Source organism: Rhipicephalus microplus, chromosome 1, assembly GCF_043290135.1.
Source record: "Rhipicephalus microplus isolate Deutch F79 chromosome 1, USDA_Rmic, whole genome shotgun sequence".
Lineage (NCBI taxonomy): Eukaryota > Metazoa > Arthropoda > Arachnida > Ixodida > Ixodidae > Rhipicephalus > Rhipicephalus microplus.
In genome coordinates, this window is record NC_134700.1 from 74,319,896 (window position 1) to 74,330,023 (window position 10,128).

At 47.7% G+C, this 10,128-nt stretch overlaps 1 protein-coding gene across 1 annotated transcript; it reads left to right on the forward strand.

Moving 5' to 3' along the window:
- The first annotated feature begins 883 nt into the window (after positions 1-883).
- LOC142776218 (uncharacterized) lies at positions 884-9,834 on the forward strand. Its single transcript, XM_075879495.1, has 2 exons — positions 884-1,639; positions 9,652-9,834. Exons 1-2 carry the CDS (start codon positions 1,017-1,019, stop codon positions 9,695-9,697), a joined length of 669 nt encoding a protein of 222 aa, XP_075735610.1. The 5' UTR covers positions 884-1,016; the 3' UTR covers positions 9,698-9,834.
- The last annotated feature ends 294 nt before the right edge of the window (positions 9,835-10,128 follow it).

A 10,128-nucleotide genomic window follows, 5' to 3' on the forward strand; every position in this document is an offset into this window, starting at 1 on the left:
AGAAGAAGAGAGTGCGCGATCCAGTTTGTGTGCCGAAGCCAAAGCCACAGACAACACCACAGAAAACAGAACTAGAGTGACCTATCTATATGGGGAGCGCCGTGATGGGGAGTGTCCAAGGCGCCGGCTCCTGCGTGGACCATTCGCGGTGAACTTCCGCGCCGCGCCGCTGCTGGACATGTGAGCTTTCCGCGCTCGGACTCCACCACTGTCCTCAATTGCACAGCACAGTGCACCGGCACACGCGCAGTAGAGTAGCTTGTTAGAACAGGAAATGCAATTAGCAACTTTCAGCGACTATAGGAGGCACTACAAGAAAACCAAGCTGGCTGTCGTTGCGGTGATCACCTGTATGCAAGGAACCTTCGTTGCAGGTGTTGTCACTGCATGGTCACTGCCGCTTCCGGCTAGGATGATTTTCTATGGCACTGAAATAACCGTGAAGGAAGCAGCTCATGATTGTGTGCATTAAGTGTGGGATGCGCAGTATGATCTTGCGCCGGATTCGACGTCCGACGCGCTGGTGCAGCAGCCGGTTCGGGCGTTCCGTCGTACTGGGGCTGCCAAATCCCAGCGTGCTTGAGTCAAACTCGGTAGTTTTTTTTTTCTTTTTGTTGTTGTTGTTTTGTCACCCGCTTGGTTCGGTGATCGTGTGGCTGAAAATATCCACAAGGGTAAACAACCCAGGAGACGAGTAACGTGGAGTCACCTGTGCTGTCGGTTGTTTTTATACCCCGCGACAACTTTCTGTGGCAGCACAGCCAAGGCTACGGAGCCGAAGCACGCTTGTCTTACTGCGCCACAGCATGTAGTCTCTCAACGAAAACGTTTGTATACTGTTCTGGGTAACTAAGATTTTACCATTCGTCACTTACATTTTTCGCGGATTTATTTTTTAATTAGTGAATAAAAACGTTGCGCAGTAGAAAAAATTTCGTTTCACGCTCTCTCAGGTTTTTTGGGGGTTTTTTGGCTTCCGTCGCCTTTTTACCTCACCGCATTCCTCACTGTCAAAGATGGCGTCCGCCGGTTACAGCTCGTCAACGTCGCTTACGGAGGAAACACCGCCGCGTGCCGCGAGTCCACCAGCTGCGCAGCCGTACCAGGCGTTGTCAAATCAAAAGCTGTCCGTACAGGCCAAGAAGGTGGCGTACAACGTTTACGCGCAAGTAAGGAAAAGCGACCCGCAGCTGTCTGTGAGAGCCGCATGTCGGAAAGTCAGCGAGCTCACTGGTGTTAGCGAGCGCAGTGTCTTCCGGATTAAGCTCGACGTTAACAGTGGAACCCTGAAGTCACCGAAGCGCCTGCGCCTCCCCGCCATGGATGACCGTGCGAAAACCGGGAAGACAAGACTGGAGCTTCACGACAGCTTCTCCCTCGCAGCTCTACGAAGAAAAGTGCATCAATACTTTCTGAGGAATGAACTCCCAACAGCTGCAAAACTGGCTCAAGATGTAACCAGTGACAGTGACATGAACATGCCTAAAATGAGCGTGCGAACGATGCAAAGGCTGCTTAACGATATCGGCTTTTCCTTTCGCAAACGGAAGAGAAACTGTGAGCTTTTAGAAAGAGACGACATCATCACGTGGCGACGGCGGTACCTGCGTACCATCCGACAACTTCGCGCTCAAAAACGGTACGTGCATGATGAGTTGTGTAACCATTACATGAATAATTGAATGTATCATTCAGCCAGCAACCTGGGTCCACGCGTCAGTAAATCACGTCACAATATTATTAAAAATTGCTCTCGAGTTCCCAAAGATGCGACTCGCGTTTCCTGCAGCGAAACGCGAGCAAACGCGAGCCGACGCGGACTGCGAGACGCGGACTGCGCTGGTGAAATCGAAACCGAAACACCCGTCGAAGCGGTCGGACTACTTGGCGCAGTAGCACTTGTGCATAGGCTCCGCCCACGTAGCCTTGGCCGTGCTGCCACAGAAAGTTGTCGCCGGGTGTAAATGCGAAGCATTTCTTAGCGAGCTTCGGCGACTTTGAGCATATTTATCTATCTATCTATCTAGCCGCCTACTACATTTAGCTCCCCTGGCCTTTGGACAATGGTATCGATACCAAACTTGGTATGACGTAACATGACTGTATGACGAGCATATTTGACTAGTCATAACATGAAAATCATGATATGTATGTCATGAATGCCATGCTTTACATTTCATGGTCTTGCAGCTCTTGTGGTGGTCTCGTTCACATGACATGTTGCAAAACTTGTATGGTATGACACGATTGCATGGCGAGCACAAGCGACATACCCTAACGTAGAAATTATGACAAGCGTGTCATGTAAGTCATGACTACACGCCACGCTCATGACGCGCTCGCAGCCGTCTCGCTAGCTTCCCATATACCAAATTCGGCGTTACGTGATGCCAATGGATGACGAAGGTATGTTACTTATGCAAACATGATAATCGTGAGATGCGTGTCATGTGACATAATGACTACAAGCCACACTCATGATGCCCTCGCAGCAGTTTCGCTAGCTTCACATACACCAAATTTGGTAATACGAGACGTGAATGAATGGACGACAAAGGGATGTGACTGGTGCAAGCATGATAATCATGTGATGCGTGTCATGTAACAACAGGACTACATGCTACGCTCATGATGCGCTCGCGGGCGTCTCGCTAGCTTCACATGTACCTAATTCAGTATTACGAGACGCGAACGAACGACATATATAAATGACATGTCCAAACATGATAATCATGACATGTGTGTCATGTAACAACATGACTACATGCCGCACTCATGATGCACTCGGGCCGTTTCGATAGATTCATATATGCCAAATTTGATATTACGTCACGTGAATGGACGACGAAGGTATATGACTGGTGCAAACATAATAATTGTGAGATGCGTGTCATGTAAGAGCATGACTACATGCCACACTAAAGGCGCCAATACACTTAGACGTGACCCGGTGCGCGTGTGCTCCACCGTTCGTTTCGTCGCGTCATGCCGGCGTCACGCCAGGGGCCGATCTGCCTGGCATATCATATACTCATAGGCACGCGCCGCACGGCGTTGCTTTGACGCATGGGTGTTTGAGCACACCCACCGTCCCTTCGTCATGAAGCTAGACAGACGCGGTGCATTCTAGGTAACGTGGTTGGTGCGAAATGGGGCGTGTCGCACTTCGCACCGGTTGCCGCTGGGCCGCGCCGACAGACGCTGGTCGCGCCTGGCGTCAGACTATGGAGTGTTCAGGTTTTAGTAGCGTATAGCGTCGCTGCGCCCAGCGTGCTCACGTCAACGTTACGTCGCCTTATATTGGGCCCTTCATGATGCTCTCCCCACCGTTTTGCTAGCTTCACATATTCCAAGTTTGGCATTACGGGGCGAGAAGGGACGACGAATGTATGCGACTGGTGCAAACATGATAATCATAAGATGCGTGTCATGTAAGAACACGACTACATGCCACGCTCATGATGCGCTCGCGGTCGTTTCTCTAGCTTCACATATACCAAATTGGTATTGCATGACGTCAATAGAAGGTAAAGTTAAATGACACGTCTGAAGATGATAATCATGATATGTGTGTCATGTATAACATGACCACATGCTACGCTCATAGCACGCTCGCGGCCGTTTCGCTAGCTCCACATATACCAAATTTGGTATCAGGTGGCGTGAAAACATGAAGGTAAATGACTTGTCCAAACATAATAATTATGACGTTGAAGTTATGTACGGCATAATTTACCTCCGCCTCGTAACGTTGTTTTGATCTTAAACTGACATATAAACCTTCCTCATTCGTGCTTCGCATATCATCGATTCTCACTGTACGTGGGATCTGCCATTTTTTAGGGGCAAAGTTCCTTAAGGCATGGGTCTGTCCATCCTTGGCGTATGTATGTAGCCGCCTCTAGTTTGTAATAGAATCCGTTCGCTGTTGGCGCGCGCTCGGAGTTGCCTGATGGATAAGGCCGCAGAGCGGCGAGCGCGCAAGGCGGCGGCAGCGCGTGCTCGCAGACAGAATCCCGATGTGCGAGCCCGCGAGGCAGAAGCGCTCCGTGAAGCTGCGCGACGCCGCCGCCACGATCCCAGCGTTCGAGAACGAGATGCCCAAGCGTCACGGCAAACGGCGCGAGGACCCTGCCGTATGCGAAACGGCACGGCTGCGGCGCGAAGAGGATCTCCAAAACATCAGAGAACAGGAAACGGTGAGAAAGCGCGCGTATCGGCAAGCAGACCCCGATGCAGTGAGAGCTCGTGAGGCGTCTGCAAAACGCATCAAGCGAGCTCAGCCCCAAGGTGCCGACGCGCGGTTTAAGCGAGACTTTCTAGACGTTACGTTCGGACACAGTTGCAGTGTGTGCGACAGATTGTAGTTCTCAAACAGTCTAGTCACAAATATCTTCCATCAAGCACGACCAGGCTCGCGCCAATGCCATCGCCGTGCTGCAGCGCGAGTATATATACCCACACAGTGTTTCTCGCGTCTTTCTTGATGATGTAGTACGTGGGCGAACTTTCACTGAAGAGTCACGGTTTTACCGACGATTCCCCCTCAGGAGCTTCGCCCACTCATCATCATTCACCCCGTGGATATGCCGTGATTTTATTTTTACCACTCCATTCGTTTTCAGAGGATGCCAAGGCATTTACGATGGTGGCTCTATCACTGATATAAAAAAAAATGGGCTTCAATTGTTTCTTTGGGCAAACTAATGCATAATCCAATAAATTCGTGCTCCAGTTTGCCACCTATTAAAAAATCACAGCATATCCATGGAGTGCATGATCATGAGTGGGGCGAAGCGTCCGTCCGTTTTTGCTTCCGTCCGTCTGTGCGACCCTCCGTGCGTCCGTCCCCGCGTTCGTTCATTCGTCCATCCGTCCGTCCATCCATCCGCGCGTCCGTCTGTGCATCTGTCTGTCCATCCATCTAGCCATCCGTCCGTCCATCTAATGAACATTCCAAGGACCGCCGTCTCGCATCTTTTCGTCATATATTGATCATATAGAAGTACCGCCATCCAGTGGACATTCCAAGGACTAAACCAAAGGTGGCAGTCGCGCACTTTCATACGGCGTGCGCTTCGTGTTTACTTCCCCCTTTTCACCGCCTCTAGTTCATGGCTATATAGTTCACTATAATCATGGCACTGCGGCCCAACCCTTGCTAAACCTTGCTAAAAAAAGAAGGTTACGCCCAGCAATTTTAACGCGGCAACCCTTTCTGGTCAGTGCTCAAAGTGAGTTTTTCTGATACTAGTTTTTTTTTAGTAAGCATCAAATTCAAGGCAAATTTCATTGGGGATTAAGTCATAATACTCGTCTATGTTATTTCGTCAGAAACGATATTTTTATATATGATTAACGTGCGCGGGTTTCCTCCTCAATTGAAAATGGTGCGCCCGTGCCACTCCTTTAGTCCCGCCGTAGAGGCGGCTACCTACTACTACTACTACTACTACTACTACTACTACTACTACTACTACTACTACTACTACTACTACTACTACTTACCTACCTACGTACATACATACATACATACATACATACATACATACATACATACATACATACATACATACATACATACATACATACATACATACATACATACATACATACATACATACATACATACATACATACATACATACATACATACATACATACATACATCGCGGACACACGACCCACGACTCGCTCGGTGGGTTTCGTGCCGACCGGTTGTGCCCCCGCGATCTCCGACGAATGCAGCTCTGGCCGACTGGCTCGTCCTACGCCATCTCCTGGCGCCGACAAGAGCTCTCGCCGAGTGGTGCCCCGTTCTCGGACACCTGCGATTGTGTCCATCTTTCCTATCTCCTCTTTACTCCCGTCATTTTCTGTCATTCGCTGTCCCTGCGCCTCTCTCTCTCCTTTTTCTCCCTATCTATTTACTTTTTAATCCTATCCTTTTAATCCCTCCTTACCCCCCTCCCTTGTGAGCTACTGTTGAGGTGTCGCACTCTTATGCAGACAGTTACAGGGCTCACTTTTCTCATCTTTTCCCTTTAAGAATCCCACAACAAGAAGAAGAAGCACGACCCAGGGCTTATGGCGCTTCGCCCCCAAAAGGCACCGGCTTACGAGCGAGGTCGCGAACCACGATGGTAGGGCGCAGGTAAACATGCGACACGTACTGCAGGCTATCTCGCCAAACCATCTTACTAAATTGCTTCCATCTTCACTCTTCATATCGATGTTGTGGAGAAAACTGCTTTCGTATAAAGACGCAGGCGCAAGATGTGCAAATATCAATCACGTTTCTAAAATCACGTTGCTATCTATCTATCTATCTATCTATCTATCTATCTATCTATCTATCTATCTATCTATCTATCTATCTATCTATCTATCTATCTATCTATCTATCTATCTATCTATCCATCTATCGAATCGCCTACACTCTAAAATAAGAGCGAGTAAAAAGGGTGTCTTTTTGTCCCACAATAATCGTCATCTATATTGCGTTCCATCCTTGCGCTATCGCCTTGGGCCCGGTACATTCCAGTCACGATCGATATGCCCATTATCAGTGTTACATTGCATTCTCGATAGGAAAGTGGCCAGCGCCGAGTTTTCAAGAAAGGAAGCGCAAGTAAGCCTAATGACGATTATTGTTGTGGGACAAAAAGACACCTTTTTTACTCAATATTTTTTTAGAGTGTACGTCTGGGTGCCCTCACGATCACCCCCTTAACTTAGGGTCTTCGAAATACTTTGCAAGAGGAGCCAAATGTTCGTGAAACGCCAATGCTGGTTGCAGTGTTGACTATCCAATTTATTGCATATATTTAGCGCCACTTCATAATGTTTCACTTAATAAAAAATTACAACAGATTCGCCTTGAATAGCATTAATTTGCAAGTTACGTGGGATCTGCGTCTTTTTTTTGTGTGTGTGTGTGGGCAGTAGCGGATGGCGAAACGTATGCCACAAAATGATCTTCATTTGGTATTGCAAAGCGCCAGTACTATGAAAATAATCGAGTAGTCCTTATACAATAAAACATTATGTAAAAAAACACTCCGAAAATGCAGGAGAACAATAGTTGGCCTCGCGCGGCTCGGCCTCCTGCAGGCTTCGCAGCGCTTGCGGAGCGCAAGGATTGAACGCAAATGCACCCACTCGCACAGCAGCGCACCATGCGGGTGCTGCCGGCAGTCATCAGCTGCGGGGCCATCTCCTAGCCCGCGCTCAGCACGCTAGGCAGCATATTTCTAGACACTGTAGTCAAACTGATGTATAATTTACACATGACGCTTTGTCATGTTTTGTGTTATTTTTAAGGGCAGCCTGTCATTGAAGCTGATCGGCCCTTCTGACCATAGACACGGCCGCATGACAAGGCGATTTCGAAACTTACGTACGTCAGAGCTGCGAAGGCTGTAACTAAGCCCCAGTTTCCAAATAAAGGTGTCATAAAACAAGGAAGTGAAAAATAAGATTAAACGTGATTGTTGCGAAGCCTTTCAAAATATTAAAAAAGCAAAGTGATGATTGTGATGGGATCCCTCCGCTTTTTGCCAACGGGTGCACGTGGCGTTCTTATTTTGGCGTTTTGTGGAGATGCGCTGTTTGCAACACATTGATTGATTGATTGATTGATTGATTGATTGATTGATTGATTGATTGATTGATTGATATGTGAGGTTTAGCGTCCCAAAACCACCATATGATTATGAGAGACGCCGTTGTGGAGGGCTCCGGAAATTTCGACCACCTGGGGTTCTTTAACGTGCACCCGTTTGCAACACCTTGACATGCTCAATGCTTGGCTTTGTACTGTTAAATTTGCAACGTTACTTGGCTAAGATAGCCTATGTGCGCATGCGCTGATGTTTTATGCGTGTGGGGGCTTTCTTTAATAAAGATAGAGAAAAGGGAAGGCCCGGAGGCTAACCAGATATTGACATCAGGTTTGCTACCCAGCATTGGAGGTTTGGAAATATGGGCAGGTAGAGTGGGAAGAGAGAGGGGGAAAACGCACGTGCACTCATGAGAAAACTAACGCACACAGGAATGGCGTTCTGGCTACAACCATTCAGAAAGGCCGGTCGATATCAAAATGCGCAGTAGCGCTTTCAGGGCCCTCTTCTGTGAGGTTGAATCTTGTCGATATTGTTAAATTATTTCCTCCGACCGAACTTGATTATCTAATTATATAATTTCCTGAGTCCCTTGCGAAGGTATAGTCGTTGTCTAATATATACTCTATAGGCAGTCACAAAGGATATGTCGGATGGCTTCTTCGTTGCCCCAGTGGTCACAGGCTGCGGTGTCGGCCATCCCACTGCGGAAAGCGTAGGGGTTTGTAAACGCAACGCCCAACCACAGTCTACATAAGAGGGTCTCGTCTGCTCGGCAAAGCCTCGACGGGACTTAATTGAAGACTTAACGTAGAGTCAAGCGAGTACAGTCGGGCATGCTTGAAGTGCGTTTGATTTCATAGTGACGTGGTTTTCTGGCGAGCAAGCCAGCGGAGCTTTCGTGCGGCATCTCTCCTAGAAAGTGGTAGTTGCAGTTCATTGTCTTCTGCGTGGGCTGAGCGGGCTACTTGATCGGCCCGTTCAATGCCAATGATTTCGCAGTGACTGGGTAACCACTGAAATCTAATTTGGTGCCATTTCTCAGTTAGGTGGTATATAACTTCTGCTTTTTCTAGTACCAGCTGCTCGTGCTGTCCAGGCTGCGATGATAGAGAATGCAGTGCCGCCTTCGAGTCGCAGAAAATAGTGCACTTGCGTGAAGGTTGATCAATGACAAACTGCAAGGTGGTACGAAGGGCTGCCAATTCTGCTGCCGTTGATGTCGTTGTGTGGTATGTGTTGAATTTAATCGTCGTGACCAACCTTGGTATCACGACTGCTCCGGTTGAGCTGTTCGACGGAAACAATCCGTCAGTGTATAATTGTATGGAGTCTTGGTATTTTTTATACAAGTAGTGTGAGCTGCTTAAGAGCCAGTGACGACAAATCGGCTTTTTTTCTGGACACCAGGTATGGTAATATTAATAACTGGTTCAATCAAGGGTGTTGGGTCCTCTGTCAGGCTATATGCTTTTAGCCCAACATCCTATTGTTTCTTGTGTCTTGTACAAGAAAACAATAAAACAAAGTTTGAAAATTGAATTGAAAAAAATAAATATTTAGTTGTTAGTCCAGCACTTGTCTGGTTCCTTTGCTGTTTTCGTGCTTTTGGTTGGTTTCTTATAAAGTACAGTTGGCTTAAAGATCATCATGTTTATCAGCATGCGAGTGACGTAACAACCATCCTCAGACCCTTCCTCTTCTTTTAATAATTTCCCATAATGCGCGTATACAAAATGACTTCAACGCACGGCGTGATGTTTTCAACTATTTTATTTCACTAAGATCTATAGATTGCACCATTCATCCACAAGCTATACAGACCGATCAACCTGATTTGAGCATGCTGTATGAGATATTCAGAAAGATAATCTGAATTGTACATAGTTTTTACTATAGATCTTTGTTATGCTAGTAATTCAATAATTGTTATGCTAGTAATTCAATAAATGAATTTCTAGCATAACTAGGTGGACTTCGCGGCTGTGCCACTTCACAGACCGCTAACCCGTTCATCCTGATCATGCAGGTTTCTGCCCGCATCATCACCGACCTGCTCGTGTCTGCCTTTCTGACAGCCTCATCTGCCACTCCGGGAAACTTCGGGCCTGCTGGCAACGGAAGCGAACCTTGCGTTTTCCTCCTGCCTGCCATCCATGCTCCAGGACATTCAGCAGCGCCTCCAACCCCGATGTGGATCACCGGAACTGCTTCAGACGCCTCAGAGATATGCTGTCTTCGTCTAATGGCTTCTCACTGCTTCAGACGCCTCAGAGATATGCTGTCCTCGTCTAATGGCTTCTCAGCTGAAACAGCTGATGAGTTTTTGCCGGAAGAAGAAAAAGGCAGAAGTCAAGAGCGGTGCGTAAACACGCCTGAAGCATTGTCACATATGCGACTGGAGAAGCTGCATGCGCAAAATAACAAAGTTCATGCAGAGAAAAGTCTTAGCAGCAATTCTACAGTAACCGTGAAATGCCACCGTAACGTGTGTAACCGCCACTTT